Raw genomic sequence first — 25,285 nt, forward strand, 5'->3', positions numbered from 1 at the left:
GGGAAGGGATAAATAAGGAGTACAGGATTAGCAGATACACATTATTATACATAAAACAGATAAGCAATAAGAATTTACTGTATAGCATAGGGAATTATATTCAATATAAAGTATCAAAAAAAAGTATATCTGAATCCCTTTGCTGAACACTTGAAACTGACAGAATATTGTAAATCAAACTATACTTCAGTTAAGTAGAAAGTACTTCTTGTAAAGTGAGGAGTTAGGCAAGTAAGAGTTATTAAAAAAATACTAAGATGAAATTGTTGCTTGAAAATAAGTGCTACCCTAAAAAGCCCAAAAGAATGTAGAGAAAAATGATTATAGATCATAAGGGAATTAAAACTGAGTAAGGTGGATAGGAACACAATATTTAAATTGATAGACTGCATAATTATAATTCAACCAGTAGAAAAAGGACTCCACTTATAATAGCAACTAGAACAAAAAGCTAAAATATTCAACATATAGGAACAATTTTAATAAGAAATCTGTAATACTGGCATTAAAGACTAAAATTGACCAAGCCTTTAAAACATACTAAAGCACACAAAAGTTGAATGGGTGGGATACCAGGTTTTTATAGCAGCACTGTAAAGCTAATCTGTAAATTTAAAGTGAACCCAACAGCAACAAGTTATTTTTGAAGTTGACAACTGATTTTTGAAGTACATGTAGAAAAATAGGAAGAATAACCAGGAGAATCCAAAGAAAAGAATTACATCTTTCAGAAACTGTCAGAATATTTTTTTAATCTTTTACACATTTTTAATGATTTAATTTACAAGCTATTCAAAACATTAAGAAAACTATACATGCTATTTGCCAAAATTTTAAGGACAAAAAAATCATCCTGTACAATGCTAAGTGATGGGAAAAATAAGAAACAAGACTCACAATAAGTATATCTATACTAGGTTAAAACTTTATGCAAGGAAGAGGAGATAACGCAGTGCTCTCTCTCAAAGGTTTTTAACCTAATTCGCAACTTTCCTGAATTTCTTAAACTTTTGAAGTGTTACTATTATGGGCTGAATAAGGTAAAATTGATTTGTGATTACTGTTTTAATAGTTATTTTCATACAGGAAACTATGGGCACATATTCACCCCACTTGAACGATTCTATGATGACCTACAAGACTTCCTAGAACTAACACCAATGAAAGCTGTCCTTTTCATCACAGAGGACTGGAATGCAAAAGTAGGAAGTCAAGAGACACCTGGAGTGAGATGCAAGTTTGGCAGTACAAAATGAAGCAGTGCAAAGGCTAACAGAATTTGCCAAGAAAACACACTGTTGATAGCAAACACCGTCTTCCAACAACACAAGAGACAACTCTACACATGGACATCACCAGATGGTCAATACCAAAATCAGATTGATTATATTCTTTGTGGCTGAAGATGGAGAAGCTCTATATAGTCAGCAAAATTAAGACCTGGAGCTGACTGTGGTTCAGATCATCAGCTCCTTATTGCGAAATTCAAGCTCAAATTGAAGAAAGTGGGGAAAACCACTAGACCATTCGGCTATGACCTAGATCACATCCCTTATGATTATACAGTGGAAGTGACACATACATCCAAGGCATTAGATCTGGTAGACAAGAGTGCCTGAAGAGCTACGGATGGAGGTTCATAACACTGTGCAGAAGGTGATGACTAAAACAATCCCCCCAAAAGAGAAATGCAAGAAGGCAAAGTGATTGTCTGAGGAGGCCTTACAAATAGCTGAGAAAAGAAGAGAAGCAAAAGGCAAAGGAGAAAGGGAAAGTTATACCCAACTGAATGCAGAGTTCCAGAATAGCAAGGAGAGATAAGAAAGGCTTCCTAAGTGAACAATGCAAAGAAAGAGAGGAAAGCAGTAGAATGGAAGACTGGAGACCTCTTCGAGAATATTGAAGATATCAAGGGAACATTTCATGCAAGGATGGGCACAATAAAGGAAAGAAATGGTAAGGACAAAAAAAGCAGCAGAAGAGATTAAGAGGTGACAAGAATGTACAGAAGAACTATATTAAAAGCTCTTAATAACCCAGATAACCACAATGGTATGGTCACTGACCTAGAGCCAGACATTCTAGAGAGTAAAGTCAAGTGGGCCTCAGAAAACCTAACTACCAACAAAGCTAGTGGAGGTGATGGAATTCCAGCTGAGCCATTTCAAATTCTAAAAGGTGGTCCTGTTAAAGTGCTGCACTCAATATGTCAGCAAATTTGGAAACTCAGCACTGGCCACAGGACTGGAAAAGGTCAGTTTTCATTCCAATTCCAAAGAAAGATAATGCCAAAGAATGTTCAAACTAGGATATAATTGCGCTCATTTCACATGCTAGTAAGGTAATGCTCAAAATTCTTCAAGCTAGGCTTCAGCAGTATGTGAACCAAGAATTTCGAGATGCACAAGCTGGGTTTAGAAAAGGCAGAGGAAAAAGAAATCAAACTGCCAAAATTTGTTGAATCATAAAAAAAAGTAACGGAATTCCAGACAATCATCTACTTCTGTTTCATTGGAATGTTAGATCCATGAATCAGGGCAAATTGGAAGTGGTCAAACAGGAGATGACAAGACTGAACATCGACATTCTAGGAATCAGTGAACAAAGATGGACTGGTATGGGTGAATTTAACTCAGATGACCATTATATCTACTACTGTGGGCAGGAATCCCGTAGAAGAAATGGAGTAGCCATCATAGTCAACAAAAGAGTCCAAAACGCAGTACTTGGATGCAATCTCAAAAATGACAGAATGATCTTGGTCCGTTTCCAAGGCAAACCATTCAACATCATGGTAATTCAAGTCTATACCCCGACCAGTAATGCCAAAAAAGCTGAAGTTGAACAGTTCTATGAAGACCTACAAGAACTTCTAGAACTAACACCCAAAAAAGATGTCCTTTTCATTACAGGGGACTGGAATGCAAAAGTAGAAAGTCAAGAAACACCTGGAGTCACAGGCAAAGTTGGCCTTGGAGTACAGAATGACGCAGGGCAAAGGCTAATAGAGTTTTGCCAAGAGAACGCACTGTTCATAGCAAACACCCTCTTCCAACAACACAAGAGAAGACTCTACACGTGGACATCACCAGATGGTCAACACCGAAATCAGACTGATTATATTCTTTGCAGCCAAAGATGGAGAAGCTCTATACAGTCAGCAAAAACAAGACCGGGAGCTGACTGTGGATCAGATCATGAACTCCTTATTGCCAAATTCAGACTGAAATTGAAGAAAGTGGAGAAAACCATTAGACCATTCAGGTATGACCTAAATCAAATCCCTTATGACTATACAGTAGAAGTGAGAAAGAGATTTGAAGGACTACATCTGATAGACAGAGTGCCTGATGAACTATGGATGGAGGTTCATGACACAGTACAGGAGACAGGAATAAAGACCATCACCAAGAAAAAGAAATGAATAAAAGCAAAATGGCTGTCTGAGGAGGCCTTACAAATAGCTGTGGAAAGACGGGAAATGAAAGGCAAAGGAGAAAAGGAAAGATATATCCATTTGAATGCAGAGTTCTAAAGAATAGCAAGGAGAGATAAGAAAGCCTTCCTCAGCGATCAATGCAAAGAAATAGAAGAAAACAATAGAATGGGAAAGACTAGAGATCTTTTCAAGAAAATTAGAGATACCAAGGGAACATTTCATGCAAAGATGGGACAGAAATGGAAGGGACCTAACAGAAGCAGAAGATATTAAGTAAGAAGAGGTGGCAAGAATACACAGAACTGTACAAAAAAGTTCTTCACGACCCAGACAATCACGATGGTGTGATCACTCACATAGAGCCAGACATCCTGGAATGTGAAGTCAAGTGGGCCTTAGGAAGCATCACTACGAACAAAGCTAGAGGAAGTGATGGAATTCCAGTTGAGCTATTTCAAATCCTCAAAGATGACACTGTGAAAATGCTGCACTCAAATATGCCAGCAAATATGGAAAACTCAGCAGTGGCCACAGGACTGGAAAAGGTCAGTTTTCATTCCAATCCCAAAGAAAGGCAATGCCAAAGAATGTTCAAACTACCACACAATTGCACTCATCTCACACGCTAGTAAAGTAATGCTCAAAATTCTCCAAGCCAGGTTTCAGCAATATGTGAACTGTGAACTTTCAGATGTTTAAGCTGGTTTTAGAAAAGGCAGAGGAACCAGAGATCAAATTGCCAACATCCGCTGGATCATCGAAAAAGCAAAAGAGTTCCAGAAAAACATCTGTTTCTACTTTATTGACTATGCCAAAGCCTTTGACTGTGTGGATCACAATAAACTGTGGAAAATCCTGAAAGAGATGGGAATACCAGACCATCTGACCTGTCTCTTGAGAAACCTGTATGCAGGTCAGGAAGCAACAGTTAGCAGTAGACATGGAACAACAGACTGGTTCCAAATAGGAAAAGGAGTTCGTCAAGGCTGTATATTGTCACCCTGCTTATTTAACTTACATGCAGAGTACATCATGGGAAACACTAGGCTGGAGGAAGAACAAGCTCGAATCAAGACTTCCGGGAGAAATATCAATAACCTCAGATATGCACATGACACCACCCTTGTGACAGAAAGTGAAGAAGAACTAAAGAGTCTTCTGATGAAAGTGAAAGAGAGTGGAAAAGTTGGCTTAAAGCTCAACATTCAGAAAACTAAGATCATGGTATCTGTTCCCATGACTTCATGGCAGATCGATGGGGAAACAGCGGCAGACCTTGTTTTTCTGGGCTCCAAAATCATTGCAGATGGTGACTGTAGCCATGAAATTAAAAGACACTTGCTCCTTGGAAGGAAAGTTATGACCAACCTAGACAGCGTATTAAAAAGCAGAGACATCACTTTGCCAACAAAGGTCCGTCTAGTCAAGGCTATGGTTTTTCCAGTGGTCATGTATGGATGTGAGAGTTGGACGGTGAAGAAATCTGAGGGCCGAAGAATTGATGCTTTTGAACTGTGGTGTTGGAGAAGACTCTTGAGAGTCCCTTGGACTGCAAGGAGATCCAACCAGTCCATCCTAAAGGAGATCAGTCCTGGGTGTTCATTGGAAGGAGTGATGTTGATTGGAAGGAGTGATGTTGAAGCTGAAACTCCAATACTTTGGCCACCTCATGAGAAGAGCTGACTCACTGGAAAAGACCCTGATGCTGGGAAAAATTGAGGCAGGAGGAGTAGGGGACGACAGAGGATGAAATGGCTAGATGGCATCACCGACTCGATGGACATGGGTTGGTGATGGACAGAGACGCTTGGCGTGCTGTGCTCATGGGGTCGCAAAGTGTTGGACATGACTGAGCGACTGAACTGAGAGTCTTTGACCGTGTGCATCACAAAAAACTGGAAAATTCTTAAAGAGGTGAGAATACCAGACCATCTTAGCTGTCTCCTGAAACACCTGTATGTAGGACATGAAGCAACAGGTAGAATCCTACATGGAACAACTGACTGGTTCAAAATTGAGAAAGGAGTATGAAAAGGCTATATAATATCACTCTGTTTATTTAACTTATATGCAGAGTACATCACGTGACATACCAGGCTTTATGAATGACAAGCTGGAATCAAGATTGCCAGGAGAAATATCAACATCCTCAGATATTCAGATGATATCCCTCTAATGGCAAAAAGTGAAGAGGAACTAAAGAGCATCTTGAAGAGAGTAAAATAGCTGGCTTAAAACTCAGTATTCAAAAACACTATGATTATGGCATCCAGTCCCAACACTTAATGGCAAATAGAAGGGGAAACAGTGGAAGCAGCGACAGATTTTATCTTCTTGGGTTCCAAAATCACTGCTGATGGTGACTGCAGCCAAGAAATTAAGACACTTGGTCCTTGGAAGGAAAGCTGTAACAAACCTAGATATTGTATTTAAAAGCAGAGAGATCATTTTGCAAACAAAGGCTTGTATAGTCAAGTTATGATTTTTCCAGTAGTCATGTAAGGATGTGAGAGTTGGGCCATAAAGAAAGCTGAATGCCGAAGAATTGATGCTTTTGAATTGTGGTGCTGGAGAAGACTCTTGAGAGACCCGTGGACTTCAAGGAGATAAAACCAGTCAATCTGAAAGGAAATCAACTCTGAATATTCATTGAAAGGACTGATGCTGAAGCTCCAATACTTTGGCTACCTGATGCAAAGAGGTGACTCATTGGAAAAGACCCTGATGCTGGGAAAGACTGAAGGCAAAAGGAGAAGAGGGCATCAGAGGATGAGATGGTAAGATAGCATCACTGACTCAATGGACATGAATTTAAGCAAACTCTGGGAGACAGTGAAGGACAGGGAAATGTGACATGTTCACATTATGTGAAATTCTGGGGCAGATGAAGCACAAGTTGGAATCAAGATTGCTGGGAGAACACAACATCAGATTTGCTGATGATGCCACACTAATGGTAGAAAGTGAAGAAGAACTAGAGCGTCTTGATGAAGGTGAAAGAGAGTGAAAAAGCTGACTTAGAACTCAACATCCCAAAAACTAAGATCATGGCATACAGTCCCATCACTTAATGGCAAATAGATGGGGAAAAAGTGGAAACAGTGACAGATTTCATTTTCTTGGGCTCCAAAACCACTGTGTATGGTGACTGCGGCCACAAAATTAAAAAGACACTTGCTCCTAGAAAGAAAAGCTATGACAAACCTAGTTGTTTTTATTCAGTTGCCCAGTTGTGTCCAACTCTTCGCGACCTCACGGGATGCAGCACATCAGGCCTCCATGTCCTTCACCATCTCCCAGAGTTTGCCCAAGTTCATGTCTACTGCATCGATGATGCCATCCAGCCATCGCATCCTCTGATGCTTTGCAACACACTGTCTAGGTTTGTCATAACTTTCCTGCCAAGAAGCAATCATCTTCTGATTTCATGGCTTCAGTCACCACCCACAGTGATTTCAGAGCCCAAGAAGAGGAAATCTGTCACTGCTTCTACCTAGGTCTGACAAACCTATATGGCTTATTAAAAAGCAGAGACATCACTTTGTTTTTCCAGTAGTCATGTACAGATGTGAGAGGTGGACCATAAAGAAGGCTGAGCACCAAAGAATTGATGCTTTCAAACTGTGGTGCTGGGGTAGACTCTTGAGAGTCCTTTGAACAGCAAGGAAATCAAACCAGTCAATCCTAAAGGAAATTAACGGTGAATATTCATTGCAAGGGCTGATGCTGAAACTCTAATACTTTGGCCACATGATGTGAAGAGCCCACTCATTCTTTTCCAACTCATCCTGACGCTGGGAAAGACTGAGCGCTAGAGGAAAAGGGGGCAAAAGAGGATGAGATGGTTGGATGGCATCAATGACTCAATGTACATGAGTCTGAGCAAACTCAGGGAGACAGTGAAGGACAGGGAACCCTGGTGAGCTCAGTTCATAGGATCACAAAGAGTCAGACATGACTTACTGACTGAACAATGAAAATAAATCTATCTTCATGGATACAGTAAGGATAAAGTTTAATATGTCTTGGTTTTCAACTGAATTGGGTTTTAACTTTGCATATGTGAAAGTAATGAACATTTCTTAAGCCAATAAAGGAAATGATGATCAATTTTAGATAGAAAACACAGGCTCTCACAATGCTTAGTTTTAAAGGTTATGTTTTGAAAATGTACATGAATAGAATGATAAATAACATTTGATAATAGCTTCAAGAAATATAAAGCACAGATTTCCTTCTAGCCAGCATAAGTAAACATGTATTTGGTATCTACTCTGGAGAATGAGGTCAGACACTAGAGTTAAAAAGTACATAGCAAGACAGGAGACAAGACGGCGGGGTAAAGGACTTGAGCTTACCTCTTCTCATAAAAACACTTAAATTGTTACAAATTTGTTGAACCACCATCGAGAAAAAATTGGAACCTACCAAAAAAGGTATTCTACGTTAAATGACAAACCACGAGACAATAGGAGGGACACTTTTCTAGGTGGGAAATCCACAAACTGGAAAATAACTACATAGCAGAGGTTTTCCTACAGGAGTGAAGGCTCTGAGTCCACTAGGCTCCCTAGGCTGGAGATCTGCCATCAGGAGAAGGAACTGCCAGAGCACCTGGCTTTGAAAGGCCAGTGGGACCTGAGTGCAGGAGCTCCACAGGACTGTGGGAAACAGATTCCACTCTTGGAGGGTGCATGCAAGGTTTCACATGCACTGGGACCCAGCAACAACAAGTAATTCCACAGCAGGCTGGGCCAAACCTACCTGTGGGTCTTGAAGGTTCTCTTGGGGAGGTGAGGGTTAGCTGTGGCTCACTGTGGGGGCAAGGACATTGCTGGTGGAGGCTGCAGGAAATAATCATCAGCATGAGCTATCGAGAGGTTGCCGTTTTGATACCAAGATCTGGCCCCAACCAACAGTATAGTAGCAACACTCATATCAGACAAAACAGACTTAAAAATAAAGAATATTAGAAGAGACAAAGGAGGAAACTACATAATGATCAAAGGATAAATCCAAGAAGATGTAACAGTTCTAAATACACAAGCACCAAACATAGGAGCACCTCAATATATAAGGCAAATGCTAAAAGCCATAAAAGGAGAAATTGACAGTAACACAATAATAGTGGGAGAATTTAACACCCCACTTAAACAATGGATAGGTCATCCAGACAGAAAATTAAGAAGGAAACACAGGCCTTAAATGATACATTAGACTAGATGGACTTAAAGGGTATTCAAAGATGAACATTCCATCCAAAAGCAGCAGAATATACATTCTTCTCAAGTGAACATGGGACATTCTCCAGGACAGACCATATGCTGGGCCACAAAATAAGCCTCAGTAAATTTAAGAAAACTGGAATCATATCAAGCATCTTTTCTGACCACAATAGTACAAGAAATCAACTACAAGAAAAAAAAGTGTAAAAAACACAAATGCATGCGTGCTAAGCCGCTTCAGTTGTGTCTGACTCTGTGACCCTATGGACTGTAGCCTGCCAGGCTCCTCTGTTCATTGGATTCTCCAGGCAAGAATACTGGAGTGGGTTGCCATGCCCTCCTCCAGAGAATCTTCCTGACCCAGGGATGGAACTTGTGTTACATCTCCTGCACTGGCAGACAGGTTCTTTACCACTAGCGCCACGTGAGAAAGATACATCCAATTGAATGTAGAGTTCCAGAGAATATCAAGGAGAGATAAGAAAGCCTTCTTCAATGAACGATGCAAAGAAATAGAGGAAAACAACAGAATGGGAAAGACTAGAGATCCCTTCAAGAAAATTGGCGATATCAAAGGAACATTTCATGAAAGAATGGTTATGATAAAGGACAGAAATGGTAAGGACCTAACAGAGGTAGAAGAGATTAAGAAGAAGTGGCAAGAATACACAGAGGAACTATACAAAAAAGGTCTTAATGACCTGGGTAACCACAAAGGTGTGGTCACTCACCTAGAGCCAGATATTCTGGAGTGTGAGGTCAAGTGGGCTTTAGGAAGCATTTCCACAAAAAAAGCTAGTGGAGTTGATGAAATTCCAGCTGAGCTGTTTAAAATCCACTGCACTGAATATGTCAGCAAAAGTGGGAAACTCAGCAGTGGGCACAGGACTCGTCAGTTTTCATCCCAATTCCAAAGAAGGGCAGTGCTAAAGAATGTTCAAACTACTGGACAAATGTGTACACTTCCCATGGTAGTAAGGTTATGCTCAAAATTCTTCAAGCTAGGCTTCAGCAGTACTTGAATCAAGAACTTCCAGATGTACAAGCAGCGTTTAGAAAAGGCAAAGGAATCAGAGTTTAAATTGCCAACTCTCTATGATCTCTATGATCACTGGATCATAGAGAGAGGAAGGAAATTCCAGAAAAACATGTGTTTCTGTTTCAATGACTACAACAAAGCCTTTGACTGTATGGATTGTGGAAAATTCTTTAAGATATGGGAATATCAGACTGTCTTACCTGTCTCCTGAAAAACCTGTATGCAGATCAAGAAGCGACAGTTAGAACTTAACATGAACAACTAACTGGTTCAAAACTGGGAAAGGAGTATGACAAGTCTGAATACTGTCACCCTGTTTATTTACCTTCCATGCAAAGCACATCATGTGAAATGCTGGGCTGGAAGAGTTATAAGCTGGAATCAAGATTTCTGGGAGAAATATCAACAACCTCAGATATGCAGATGATACCACACTAATGGCAGAAAGTGAAGAAGAACTAGAGACTCCTGATGAAGGTGAAAGAGGAGAGTGAAAAACCTGGCTTAAAACTCAACACCCAAAAAACCAAGATCATGGATCTGGCCCTATCACTTCACAGTAACAAGAAGAGGAAAAAGTGGAAGTGCTGACAGATTTTCTTTTCCTGGGCTCCAAAATCACTTCAGATGGTGACTTGCAGCCATGAAATTAAAAGACGCTTGCTCCTTGAACGAAAGCTATGACAAACCTAGACAAAATATTAAGAAGCAGAGACATCACTTTGCCAACAAAGGTCCACATAGTCAAAGCTATGGTCTTTCCAGCAGTCATGTATGGATGTGAGAGTTGAACCATAAAGCAGGCTGAGTGCAAAAGAATTGATGCTTTTGAAATGTGATTTTGGAGAACACTTTTGAAGAGTCCTTGGACAAAAGGGAGATCAAACCAGTCAATCCTTAAGGAAATAAACTCTGAATACTGACTGAAGAACTGATGCTGAAGCTCCAATAGTTTGGTCCCCTCATGTGAAGAGCCAACTCAGCATCAGCCAACTAATGCTGGGAAAGACTGAAGGCAAAAGGAGAAGAGAGTGGCAGAGGATGAGATGGTTGGATAGGATCACTGATTCAAGGGACATGAACTTGGGCAAATTCTGGGAGATAGTGAAGGAAAGGATGGCCTGGCGTGCTGCAGTCCATGGGGTTGCTAAGATTCAGACAGGACTTCGCAACTGAACAATAACAACAAAACAATATGCTACTAAATAACAAATGGATCTCTGAAGAAATCAAAGAGGAAATAAAAAAATATGTAGAGACAAATGACAATGAAAACATGATGACCCAAAAGCAAAAGAATATACCAAAGCAGTTTTAACAGGGAACATTATAGCAATAAAGGCTTATCTCGGCTGCTGCTGCTAAGTTGCTTTAGTCGTGTCCGACTCTGTGCGATCCCATAGACGGCAGCCCACCAGGCTCCGCCGTCGCTGGGATTCTCCAGGCAAGAATACTGGAGTGGGTTGCCATTTCCTTCTCCAATGCATGAAAGTGAAAAGTGAAAATGAAGTCGCTCAGTCCTGTCCGACTCTTCGCCACCCCATGGACTGCAGCCTACCAGGCTCCTCTGTTCATGGGATTTTCCAAGCAAGAGTACTAGAGTGGGGTGCCACTGCCTTCTTCGAAAGGCTTACCCCACGTAACAAGAAAAACTTGAAACAACCTAACCTTATGGCTAAAGCTACTAGTTAAAGAACAAACAAAAGTCAAAGTTAGCAGAAGGAAAGAAATCATGAAGATCAGAGCAGAAATGGAATAGAAGAAAATAGAAAACATCAATGAAATTCAAAGCTGGTTCTTTTAAAAGATAAATAAAATTGATAAACCTTTAGCCAATCTCATCAAGAAAAAGAGTGAGAGGGCTCAAATCAATCAAATTAGAAATGAAAACAGAAGCTACAACTGGCGATGCAAAAATACAAGGGATCATAAGAGACTACTATGAGCAACTATATACCAATAAAATGGACAACATGGAAGAAAAGGACAAAAACTTAAAAAAGATACAACCTTCCAAGACTGAACTAGGAAGAAACGTAAAAGAAAATATGAACGGACCAAACACAAGTAATGAAATTGAAACTGTGATTAAAAAACTCCCAATAAACAAAAGTCCAGGACCAGACGGCTTCACAGGCAAATTCTACCAAACATTTACAGAAGAGTTAACACCTATCCTTCTGAAACTATTCTGAAATATTGCAGAGAAAAGTATCCCCCCAAACTCATTCTATGAGGTCACCATCACTCTGATGGGCTTCCCTGATAGCTTAGTTGGTAAAGAATCCATCTGCAATGGAGGAGACCCCAGTTCAGCTCCTGGGCTGGGAAGATCCACTGGAGAAAGGATAAGGCTACCCACTCCAGTATTCTTGGGCTTCCTTTGTGGCTCAGCTGCTAAAGAATCCACCTGTAATGTGGGAGACCTGGGTTCAATGACTGGATTGGGAAGATCCCCTAGAGAAGGGAAAGGCTACCCACTCCAGTATTCTGGCCTGGAGAATTCCATGAACTGTATAGTCCATGGGGTCGCAAAGATTCGGACAGCGACCTTCAGTTTCACTCACTCTGATACCAAAACAAGACAAAGATACCACACACACACACAAAAGGCCATTATCATTCATGCACAGACTCAAAAATCCTCAACAAAATACTAGCAAACTGAATTCAACAACACATTAAAAGGATCATACACTGTGATCAAGTGGATTTCAAGGATGCAAGGAATTTTAAATATTCTCAAATTAGTGTGACACTAATAAGCTGAAGAATAAAAACCATATGATCACGTAATAGGTGCACAAAAAGCTTTCAACAAATTGTACATCTATTTCTAATAAAAACTCTCTAGAAGTGAACATAGAGGGAAAATACCTCAACATAACAAAGGACATATATGACAAACCTACAGGTAACATTATATTCAATGGTGAAATGCTGAAAGCATTTCCTCCAAGATCAGGAACAAGACAAGAAGTCCAGTCCTGCCACTTTTATTAAACATAGTTTTGGAAGTCCTAGCCACGACAATCAGAGAAAAAAAAGAAATAAAAGTACTAGAGATCATCAATGAATTCAATAAGGTTGAAGAATAAAGAATTAATACACAACAATTTCTTTCATTTTGATACACTAACAGTGAAAGATCAGAAAGGGAAATAAACAAACAGTTCCCTTTACCACTGCATCAAAAAGAATAAAATACTCAGCAATTAACCAACTTAAGGATACAAAAGATATGCACTCTGACTATCCTATGCAAGTCAATCTATAGATTCAATGGAATCCCTATCAACTTATGAATGGCATTTTTCACAGAACTAGAACACAAAATTTTATAATTTGTATGGAAAGTCAAAGGACCCTGAAGAGCCAAAAGCAATCATGGGAAAGAGAAACAGAAGTGGACGAATCACATTCCGTGACTTCAGACTATACTACAAAACTGTAGAAATCAAAACTTGTTACTGGCACAGAAACAGAAATATAGATCAAACGAAGAGGGTAGAGAGCCAAGAAATATACCAGTGCACCTACGGTCAATTAATCTATGACAAAGGAGCCAAGAATACACAATGCAGAAAAGACAGTCTTTTCAATAAGTGGTGGTGGGAAAGATGGACAGCTACAAGTAAAAGAATGATATTAGAATACCATAAACAAAAATAAACTCTAATGGTTTAAAGATCTAAATTTAAGACTGCTGCTGCTGCTAAGTTGCTTCAGTTGTGTCCGACTCTGTGCGACCCCATACACGGCAGCCCACCAGGCTCCTCCAGGCAAGAACACTGGAGTGGGTTGCCATTTCCATCTCCAATGCATGAAAGTAAAAAGTGAAAGTGAAGTAGTTCAGTTCAGTTCAGTCGCTCAGTCGTGTCCAACTCTTTGCGACCCCATGAATCGTAGCACGCCAGGCCTCTCTGTCCATCATCAACTCCCGGAGTCCACCCAAACCCATGTCCATCGAGTTGGTGATGCCATCCAACCATCTCATCCTCTGTCGTCCCCTTCTCCTCCTGCCCCCAATCCTTCCCAGCATCAGGGTCTTTTCCAATGAGTCAACTCTTCGCATGAGGTGGCCAAAGTATTGGAGTTTCAGCTTCAACATCAGACCTTCCAATGAACACCCAGGATTGATCTCCTTTAGGATGGATTGATTGGATCTCCTTGCAGTCCAAGGGACTCTCAAGAGTCTTCTCCAACACCACAGTTCAAAAGCATCAATTCTTCGGCGCTCAGCTTTCTTCACCGTCCAACTCTCACATCCATACATGACCACTGGAAGTAGCATACATGACCACTGGAAGTAGCTCAGTGGTGTCCAACTCTTAGCGACCCCATGGACTGCAGCCCACCAGGCTCCTCCATCCATGAGATTTTCCAGGCAAGAGTACTGGAGTGGGGTGCCATTTCCTTCTCCTAAATTTAAGACTGGATACAATCAAACTCCTAGAGGAAAACACAGGCAGAACACTCTCACATAAATTTCAAGTGTCTTTTTGGATCCCTCTCCTATAGTAATGTAATGAAAAACCAAGGGGACTCATTAAACTAAAAGCTTTTGCATAGCAAAGGAAAAAAAACAAAAAAAACAATGCATTGAAACATGTATATTATCGTATGTGAAACAGAACACCATTCCATGTTTGATGCATGAGACAAGGGCTCAGGGCCGAGGCAATGGGATGACCCAGAGGGATGGGATGGGGAGGGAGGTGGGTGGGGGGTCCAGGAAGGGGAACACATGTAAACCCATGGCTGATTCATGTCAATGTATGGCAAAAGCTATTACAATATTGTAAAGTAATTAGCCCCCAACTAAAATAAATAAATTTATTAAAAAAAAAAAAAAAAAAGAATGGGGGAAAATATTTGCAAACAAAGTGACCAACAAGGGCTTAATCTCCAAAATACACAAACAGCTCACACAGTTCAACATAAAAAAAACAAACAATGCAATCAAAAAATGGGCAGAAGATCTAAACAGACTTTTCTTCAAAGAAGACATGCAGATGGCCAAAAAGCACATGAAGGATACCCAACATTTCTAATTATTAGAAAAATGTAAATCAAAGCTAGTGAGGTCTCCTCACATGGTCAAAATGGCCATTATAAAAAAATCTACAAACAATAAATACTGGAGTGGATGTGGAGAAAACGGAACCTTCCTACACTATTGGTGGGAATGTAAACTGGAACAGGCACTATGGAAAACAGTGAGGAGTTTCCTTAAACAACTAAAAATAGAACCATCATAGGATCCAGTAATCCCATTCCTGAGCATATATCTGGAGAAAACCATATACATCCCAATGTTCATTGCCACACTATTTATAATAGCCAAGACAGGGAAACAACCTAAATGTCCATTGACAAAGAAATAAATAAAGAAGGTGAGTACATACGCACAATGGAATATTACTCAGCCATAAAAAGAATGAAATAATGCCATTTGCAGCAACTTGGATGGACTTACAGATTGTCATACTAAATGAAGCTAGAGAAAGTCAAACACTGTATGATATCACTTGTATGTGGAATGTAAAAAAATGATACAAAGGAACTTACAAATCAGAAGCTGATTTACCAACTTTGAGAACAAACTTATGGCTATCAAAGGGGAAAGATTGGGGCAAGGGATAATTTAGGAGCTTAGGAATAACATAAACATAAAATAATCAACAAAGACCTACTGTTTAGTACAAGGAACTCTACCTAATATCCTACAAAAAAAGTATCTGCAAAAGAATGGAAAATGTGCCTTAATCACTTTGCTGTACACCTGAAATTAACACAACATTGTAAATCAACTACACCCCAATGTAAAATAAAAATTAAAAAGAAAGTACATAGCATGGTTCCTTTCCTGTTAATAGCTAACAACAAGAATTCACTGATATTCACTAAATTCTTGTTTTGGATGATCTTATTCATCCTCATATTTGATGTGGATGTTATTAATATCCTAATTTTATACATGAGTTAAGTAAGGCATACAGTGGTTATAAATGAAAGAGAATAGGACATACATTTTAAAAACAAAATAGCAGTTCTAACATTATCTAAATTCATGATTTTGCAATCTATACTTTATTCCCTGAATGTCTTGTTAAAGAACTGTACTTAAATGATATGTCTGGGATTGGTTTCTAACTAACCCAGTGTGTGTGTAGTGGGAGGTGTGGAGTTGATAAAATGTTGAGTATATGTGGCTTCACTATACTCTTCTTTCTACCTTACATGTTTAAATTTTTTATTATAAAAGATTTTTAAGAGGCACTTAAAAACATACTATTATTAAAGAAGTGGGGTGTGTATACATACATTAGTGTGTCTAGTATGTACTATTCATGCTACATACAACTTTGTTCCTGGGATTTTATAGACCCCAAAATTTAAACAAATAATCTTAGGTGGTAAAGTCTTTTAGATGTACTTAGACTCTGGTCAAGAGTGTTTCAAACTCACAGACGTTGGTCCACCACTGCCTAGCCTACCTAAGCACTCCTCTTAATGCTTAGCATCTGTTGTCAGCTGATACAAAACTTTAGTCTCAGAGTTAAAGGAAACAGATGTTACTGTTCTGTAGAAAAGTAATTGAGGTTTTCAATAGGAAAATGTTACTGAAGGGAAGGGAGGATGCTAAGAAGAAAGCAAGCATATTTAATCACAAAATAGAGGGAAAGATGATAAGAAAAGGTGAAAAGGGAAGTATAATTCACTTACTGTGTTCTTTTTTTTTCAGATCCTTTAAATCACGCATTTTTCAAGGTACAGTGTTTTTGTACATGTTATATATTTTTTTCAACCTTCTGGTCTCAAGAGTCATCTCTGTGAAGTCTTCCCTGTGCCTGGGCCCACTCTCCACATGAAGCAGAGGCTGGATCTTTGTATATTTACATCTTACACACATACCTGTCTCCCACCAGATTGCCCTATAACTCTTTCCTCTATTTTATGGAGGTTCTTATCAATCTCCTGTGCTTACTAAATAAAATAGTACACAGTAGTCAATTGAAAAAATACTGAATGAACAGGAACGTGAACACAACTGCAAATAATAAACATTTTACCAAATGCAAGAGCATACTTAGATTCCAAATTAACAATGCACGTTATTAAAAAAATGTAGATTAGACTGCTGAATGTCTTAACTATTTAAGAGAAACCTCCACACACTGCTTTGCATTGATATTTACTTATCAATGATATTTTGCAAAATTCAGAATGAAGAAACATATGTTTGTGCTAAGGGCCGGGGCTATAGGGTAAAATAAAGGTCTGAGGTAATTTCTTTTCAGCATCCAAATCTTTTATCACTAACCGGAATTCAGAGAAGTTCTATTGAGCAGTCATCCTTGAGGTGCTTGCATATGGGACAGTGTGTGTTCTTCTGAGTCCACTTAATTTGTAAGAGATATCCTCAAGAGTTCGGGATGCCTGAGGCAGCAGGCAAACTGGCTGGCAGAAAGTTCTAGACCCTCAAATATAAGGTTTATCTAATTTTCATCAAGGACACCCTGTGACAATGCCAGGGAGTTATACAATGGCACACTATTCAGTTTAATAAATTCAGCTCACTGTTAAACATTAAATAACACACACTGGAACTAAGGAGTTACAAAATACAACAGAGCTTGCTCCTTCTGGCAGCTTGAGGAAATAATCTGTTTTTCTTGCCTTTTCAAGTTTCTAAAGGCTGCCTGATTCCTTGGCTTAGTCAGCCACTCATCACTCTGACCTTGACAACTTCTTTTGTGATTATGACCCTCTTGCCTCCCTCTCACAATGATCCTTGTGATTAAACTGCCCTGACTCCCCATAATTCAAGAAATAATCTTCCCATTCCAAAACTGTTAATCACACATGCAAAGTCCCTTGTGTCAAATAAGACAACATATTCACATTTTTTTTTTTTAAAGGGAGTTGGGGAGAAGTGCATTCTGTCCACCACACCTACAAACAATTCCTTTTTATAAAGAGGTATCCAGTAACATTCCCTAGACTCAGGGCTGCCTGTAGCAACTTCTGGAGCACAACCTCAGATACAATCAGAACGGTAACCTTTGGGGTCCTGGAATACAGGAGTCCCACACTGTCGATTATTATCAGAGTTGTGCTTGTCCTTCTAAAATTGGCAATGAATATCTCAACTTCTTTTTTTCTCAAAGGCCCCTTTTTACTATCCGTTCATATTCTAGATCATACTACTCACAGCTAACCAGAGCTTCTGATGTGCTTCAAATCACTGCACTAAATTAATTTATCAAACTAGAAGCAAATAAACTTGATGGATCAGTCACTTTGCATAATTACTCTGAAGTAGATGGCAATTTATTAGGCCACTGAAATAATAAAAATAACCCACTTTCATTTGGTCACATTAGATTGAACTGTTCATCAATAAAGGATAGACTGGTCAATGCAAAGGTTAGTGTCCAAAATGAAATTAACCTCTAATGTTGACATGTCTCTTTAAAATTCTCTATTCTCAAGTTGATTTGAAAAGTTAGGAGGATTTATTTCATGTTCAATTTCTATCATTTTATCCATAAAGATATAATTTGTTATTTTCAGAGTCATTCCTGAATGTTAAAAATAAGTATGGATATAAGGGCAAGACTTCAACATAAGAGTTTTGTTTTTAGATACATAAATAAAAATACTTCTAAGTTAAAAGAAACAAATACCAAAAAAACCCAAAACATTAGGAACAGAAGTAAAAAGTGGAAAAGATTCAGGCATTAGAATAGTACAAAGCAAGAAACAATGAGAAAAGCTAAAGAAATACACATATTAATATGCTAAACAGTGCTCTGTCCAAGACTGCTAAATAACTGGTTGCTTGCTAACTGTACTTATTCTGCAGAAAAGACTTTGGCTAAGCCTCCAGTATATTCATTAGCCCTGGATCTCTTGAGTTCCATGGAGCTTATTTATTTTTAGGATTATCAACACAAATTATTTAGCCAGTCTATTGATTAAGGGCCTTCTTTATGCATAACACTGTCTGGGAGCTTCAAATGTTGACTGCCTCCTATATGGGGAATATATTTTTACTGACATATTAATTTTTACAGTTTAACTGAGAATCAAACTTAATTTTTAAAACTCAAACACTGTTTTACTAATTTCAATATCTATTGTTTTCATGCAAAACTGAAGTTCTTGATCCTTCTCTGTAAGTGAAATGAAACCCAGAAATGATATTTCTGACCTAATTGTGATAGAAATTATACAGCACTGGAAAAGTAGGTCAGCATTTTATCATTTACAAATCTAGGTCAGGTCAGCATTTCCTAACTAGTTTCTATTGTAAATTCATATGCACCACTATTATCTCTTAAAATGAAAAACATGGAAATACCCAGATAAATGTAAGACAGTATGTGAATGTGCAAACACATACAACATCCCATTTCCTCAAGATTAAGTCTTATATGATAGAAAATATTTCTAATAACATACAGGAATATTAACATCTTCTTTTTCACTTTAACTCTGTTCTCCACTGGCAACATTGGTGGTCATTTGCGCCTATTTTCATATCATTGTCAATAGGACCTACAGTTTATTTGTTCTATTCGTGCTGCTTATTTTGAGCTATTTTATAGACATCTCACATCTAAATATGAAGCAACAAAAGTGTCACAGGTCTTACCAAGAGGAAGCATGCGTGTAACTATGACAAACAGTAGACTTAAGAAAACTGATGTAAATGCTTCACATGTCCTTGATAAATGATAAGAGAAAGTAGTCTGAATCAAATTCTGCTTCATTGCCTATGCTAAAGCCTTTGTGTAGATCATGACAAACTGGAAAAATATTCAAAAAAATGGGAATACCAGACCACCTTACCTGCCTCCTGAGAAATCTGTATGCAGGTCAAGAAGCAACAGTTAGAACTAAAAATGGAACAAAGGGCTTGTTCAAAATTGAAAAAGGAGTATGACAAGGGTGTCTATTGTCATCCTGCTTATTTAACTTATATGCAGAGTACAATGTAAAATGCTAGGCTGGGTGAATACCAAGCTGGAATCACGACTACCAGGAGAAATATCAACAACCTCAGATATGGAGATAATACTAATCTAATGGCAGAAAGGGAAGAGAGTGAAAAAGCTGGCTTAAAACACAATATTCAAAAAACTAAGATCATGGTATCCAGTCCCATCACTTCATGGCAAACAGATGGGAAAACAATGGAAACAGTGAGATTTTATGTTCTCGGGTTCCAAAATCACAGTGGATGACAAAATTAAAAGATGCCAGCTCCTTGGAAGAAAAGCAATGACAAAACTAGACAGTGTATTAAAAGGCAAAGACATCACTTAGCCAATAAAGTTTTGTATAGTCAAAGCTACGGTTTTTCCAGTAGTCATCTAAAGATGTGCGAGTTGGACCCTAAGGAAGACAGAGGGCCGAAGAATTGATGCTTTTCAATTGTGGTGTTGGAGAAGACTCTTGAGAGTCCCTTGAACAGCAAGGAGATCAAACCAGTCAATACTAAAGGAAATGAACCCTGAATATTTGTTGGAAGGACTGATGCCAACGCTTCAATACTCTGGCCACCTGATGAGACGAGCCAACTCACTGGAAAAGACCCAGGTGCTGGGAAAGCTTGACAGCAAGAGGAGAAGGGGGCGACAAAGGATGAGATGGTTGGATGGCATCAGTGACCCAATGGACATGAGTTTGAGCAAACTCTGGGAGATAGTGAAGGACAGAGAAGCCCAGTGTGCTGGAGTCCATCGGGTCACAAAGAGTCAGATATGACTTATAGACTAAACAACAACATGTAAATATATCCTCCACATTGTTACCAGTTGGTTTTCTAAAGTGCACTCCATTTTTTTCCTTGCTCAAAGTGTTTATTAGGTACATAAACATCAAAATATAAAGGCCTTGAAAAGACTTCAAGATCTGTCCTCAAGCTTTCTAGTCTCATCTCTTCACTGATTAACTTCAATTTCCTGCACTCCCCAGGCAACTATTCAACTTCATGTTCTTTGTGTCCTTAACTACCTCATCCTTTATCTATCTAAAGGCTAGAGAATGTTTTCCCAGCTCTAGCTAATGACTCCTCCTTTAATCCTCAGTCACTCCTTATACACAGGTCAAAGTGTTATCTCCTTGATGATGTCCTCCAGCAGTTCCCAGTGACAATTATTTTCTCCGTTCCTAAAAAATTTCTCAGCTACAAGAGGAAATAAACTATTAAATAAACTATTTCACACCCTTTCTCTGGTACTCAATTTAATTATAAAATATGGGCAATAAATAGGTCCTACTCTGTAGGGTTTGTGAACATTAAATGAGAATATCTGTAAGTCACTTAACACATCAACAGAGGAAGAAATGAAGATAAACTTCCTCAGGTTGATCAAGTAAAGGATGGTAGCTGGGAATGATTGTGACTCCGTTTGGTTTAGTCTCAAGCTCATGTTCTTTCTACCACACACATTGTCTCTCTATGTCCTAGCAGATGACACATAAAATTTACTTATTTAATACTCTCCCCCATTGGACTGTAAAGTCCTTGAATACAAGGAGCATGTTTTACATGACTTTGTATATCCAGACACTCATTCATTTAAGTACTAACTCTGACACTGTGATGTAGAGATTAAAAGACCTAGTCTCTACTTTAAGAACTCTGCCTAGAGAAGGGAGAATTATAAGCAATATCTTACTGCTGTTTTCTACACAAGAGGGACACTGGTGGCATATACATGGACTGGACTATAGATGTCCAAATAAACACCTAAAGGGAGCAGAAGAAAACTTAAGGTACAGGGAAGGCTTCTTTGGAAGAAATGAAACTAGAGATGAATCTTGAAGAACTTTAAGTTAGGGAAAACTAGGGTTTCTGGAGTCTTTAAAAGTATTAATTCATAAATGATATAATTATTATACTGCTTATGCTCTGATAGTTTTAAATTATTATTGCTGATAAACATTTAATGGCCTTGAAATGCATTTTAAAACATGGATTCATTGGGGGCTTCCCTGGTGGCTCAGTGATAAAGAATCTGCCTGCTAATGCAGGAGACACAGGTTCTCAATCCTTGATCTGAGAATATCCCATATGCCACAGAACAACTATGAAAGTCAGCGCCACAACTACTGAACTCGTGCTATAGAGTCCAGGAGCTGCAACTACTGAAGCCCGTGCAGCTAGAGCTCATGCCCTGCAATGAGATACTGCAATGAGAAGCTCGCACATCTTAACTAGAGGGTAGCCCTCACTCACAGCAACAAAAACCCAGCACAGGCATAAATAAATACATAAAATTATGAAAAAAAAAAAAGAATGCATTGGAAGGAGGATATTAAAAACTGAATGGTTCTTTCTAAAAAGAAAAATGGATTAAAATACAGTAATTCAGATATAAGTCATAATCACTGGTTGTTGTTCAGTCACTAAGTCACGTCTCTGAGCTGCAGCACGCCAGGCTTCCTTGTCCTTTGCTATCTCCCCGAGTTTGCTCAAATTCATGTCCATGGAATCAGTGGTGCTATCTAACCATCTCATTATCACTGGGCTACCTTGCAAATATACCAAGTTTAGGTACAAACTCAAAAAGAAACCTCACTGTGTAACTCTTCCAACTACAATGTACTTTTCCTGAAATGCTGACATCTGAAGCTCACAGGAACAGAGCAGGAATGAAAAATTAATTACCTGGCAGTTATTTCTATTTTCCATCCACATCTGATTGGCATATTATATCTGAGAGCAACAAATCACTAAGACATATTTGATTTTCAGTTATGTTCTTTTCATTAACAACAGCATGAAGACTTTTGATATGCCTGACTTCCTTTGCCTGTAAACATCTATTCAGAAGTTTCGAAATGAGACAAAGCTTTTAAGTTGATTTTTCAAATGCACCCTGGCACACAGCAAATGCTAATAAATGAGAGCTATTATTGTCACTCTGAATAAACCAGTATGGCCAGATGGTTCAAATACTGTTAATCTTAAACGGTATATGTCTTGCTTCTAAATAGAACATAAGACAAAAAGATGACAAAAAGAAGAATCTATCTCTGCCTGTACTATGAGTAAAATAATCCAATTTCAGCCTCAAGGAGGATATATGGAAGAATTAAGAGTAATAGTCTTGCCACTCTTTTTGGATTGCAAAATGAACCACATTTTCTAAGTTAAATAATGGCTCACCCAGGACACAAGTCTATCCACTTGTGTCCTTTCACGTGATAGCTCAAAAAAGGAGCTGGAGAGTATCTTCGACCAAGGAAGGAATAACCTGCCAGTAAAATGTCATCCCTTCCATACATTGTAAACTTCTGCAGGGAAGAGACTGTGACTTATGCCCCAGCTATAACCAAAGTAGCTGCCATAAAGCAAACAATTAATGAGTTTTCGATTAAATGTCTAAGGGTTTTGTGCTGTATGGGATTCTGCAGGAACTTCTGGGAACACAAGCTCAGCAACTTTTCACTGTAGAAAAGCTTTTGTCATGGCTGCTTTTGATACTATAATAAAAGGCACAAATCTTTTCCTCATAAATGCAGCATCTGGCACATAGACCTCATAAATTCATGGTGAGGGCCTGGTGTAGAGGCTGTTAGCATTTACCGTGACAAAGGTGAAATGCCTGCAGACATAGCTTGGGAGATCTTTGCTATTATTACTGATTATTTCATCTGTCCTCTGTCCATGTTGGTTTTATGTATTTTTCTCAGCTTGGAGAAGTAAGCATTTCTCTTGTGAACTTCTGTGGCTTATTTCAAGCTTCTCTAAGAGGCGCAAACGACTAAAGGAATCTCCAATAAGACAAAATAACACAGGAAACCTTAATAATGTATGGAAGGGGAGGAAGGCCCGAGGCCAGACACCACTCCAAGCACAGTAAGCTTCTAGAAAAGCCACCTCCACAGACAACTCCAATCATTAAAACACAGCTTATAAAATAGCATCTTTAGAGTTGAGAGAGTGGAGCTGGAGAGACCTAAAAGGCCAATTAATTCAACAGGTGAAAATTAAGGTCGGGCGTCTGGGGTTTATTTGACAACAATGAAACACCTGGCTTAGGCCCGCAACGAGATAACAAACCGCAAAACAAGCGCGGAAACCCGGCAGCTCTAAAGCCTGAAAATGACCACAAAGAGTAAGTAACGACGGGTTAAGCCAAACCAGCGCATTTCTTTGAAACAAGGCAGAAAAGTAGCCTCTGCGTGTGAGGAGGGGCTCTGCGGCCCTGAGGTTCTTTCTTGGGCTGCCGGCTCTGGTTGTCCCAGTTTGGACGTGCAGGGGCCACATGTCTCCCTCTGAGCCCGGGGAGAATCAAGTTAGTGACAGGGTTCCCCGGCCGGGGACTGCCACCCAACCCTCCAACACTAGTACAGGCCCGCAGCCCCTGCACAAAGCTCAGGAGCGACCCCAAAGCCCCGGTTCTTACCATAGTGAGGCCAGCGAAGCCCCAGCCACATCACCCTTCCGGGCCCAGGGCGGAAGAGGCGTGCACGGCCGGCTTGCCTTTCTTTCCCCTTCCCGCGGTCTTATTGGGCCTGTCAGGGTACCTCCTCCTGAGGCGCGGGTCTCGGACTCTACGATAGGCTCCTCTCTACCGGAAAGGACGGGACTTAAATGACGTCATTCAGCCCCCGCGGAAGTAGCTGACACTCTCATTGGCTGCTGGATGTCCGCCTGTGGTAGCGGGCCTTTTGGAGGAGGCCGGAAGTGGAATTACTGACAGGTAGGGTCCGGAAGTGGCGACTGACTCTTAATAGTAGTCGGTGGTCCAGTTATTATTATTATTTTTCTTTACTTCTCTAGAACTCCTCAGCGCTCAAATTTTTTCCGGCTTGGACTCCCCTCGATGTGTAAGCTTCTGGCCCTTCTGTTTGTAAACTCTCGGGAACACCTGAGTTCTCTGGCTTTACCCTCAGGAGGGTCGTGCCTCTCCTGGGCTCCCTTTTCAGTTTCTCCCTTTGCACCTGCGGGATTCTTTGTGTAAAGCGCCTTTGAAATGCCCTGTAAAGCTGTGGGACTAGGGGGACACTTGAATTCAGAGGGTTGTGTTCAGAAGGTGTTTGATCATTTTTCTAACATTGGCATTCTCTCTTCTAATTCCCAGAGTTTTGTAGATTATCAGTGGGTTGGATCTGAGGCTGAAAGGTGCCCGTTGGAATCAGGAAAGAACTTTCTGTGGGAACAAATGGAAAGGAGCTGCCTTTCCTGAGTTCAGTAATTGATTAGGTGCTTTAGAGAAATGGTCCACCTGCAAGACATATACCAACTTTTTCTTTTAATCAGTATTATTATTTAGCTTTCTCTAGTTTTAACAATCCCATTAGATGAGGTTCTATTCCCTCTCCTCAGATTCTTTTTAGAATGTTATCAGTTTTTGAATACTTTGACTTAAAGTGGAATTGAGAGAAACAGGAAAGGAAGCTCATATAATGCGTTGATTTATGTGCTGTTTGTTCTTGGCTAAACTATGAGACCCTTCTATATTTAGGGCAACACAGTGATTAGAATATTTGGGTTTCTACTATCTGTGATTGTATTGTTGGCTACTGCCCACCAAGTTTTTTTCTTTTCTTTTT

At 39.5% G+C, this 25,285-nt stretch overlaps 2 protein-coding genes across 12 annotated transcripts in view; one reads left to right on the top strand and one right to left on the bottom strand.

Annotated features, from left to right (window-relative positions):
- Nucleotides 1-24,186, bottom strand: part of TMEM167A (transmembrane protein 167A) — a 46,836-nt gene extending 22,650 nt beyond the window's left edge. The window contains exon 1 of one of the 2 annotated variants that reach the window (XM_081503927.1): nucleotides 24,136-24,186. In XM_081503927.1, the coding sequence (XP_081360053.1) occupies nucleotides 24,136-24,138 (3 nt within the window). In that variant the 5' untranslated portion in view covers nucleotides 24,139-24,186. Of the gene's footprint in view, nucleotides 1-13,360; nucleotides 13,382-24,135 lie in introns of those variants that run through there. The other variant, XM_081503928.1, reaches the window with a different exon arrangement.
- Nucleotides 24,187-24,354: 168 nt separating this feature from the next.
- XRCC4 (X-ray repair cross complementing 4) overlaps nucleotides 24,355-25,285 on the top strand; it is a 376,104-nt gene continuing 375,173 nt past the window's right edge. For 6 of the 10 annotated variants that reach the window (XR_014057555.1, XR_014057556.1, XM_081503924.1 and 3 more), the window contains exon 1: nucleotides 24,355-24,559. The gene's annotated coding sequence lies outside the window, so the exon portion shown is untranslated. The remainder of the gene's footprint in view (nucleotides 24,560-25,285) is intronic. The other 4 variants (XR_014057554.1, XM_081503923.1, XM_081503920.1 and 1 more) reach the window with 1 other exon arrangement.

Source organism: Giraffa tippelskirchi, chromosome 6 (assembly GCF_054371585.1).
Source record: "Giraffa tippelskirchi isolate mGirTip1 chromosome 6, T2T-mGirTip1v1.2.pri, whole genome shotgun sequence".
Taxonomy (NCBI): domain Eukaryota; kingdom Metazoa; phylum Chordata; class Mammalia; order Artiodactyla; family Giraffidae; genus Giraffa; species Giraffa tippelskirchi.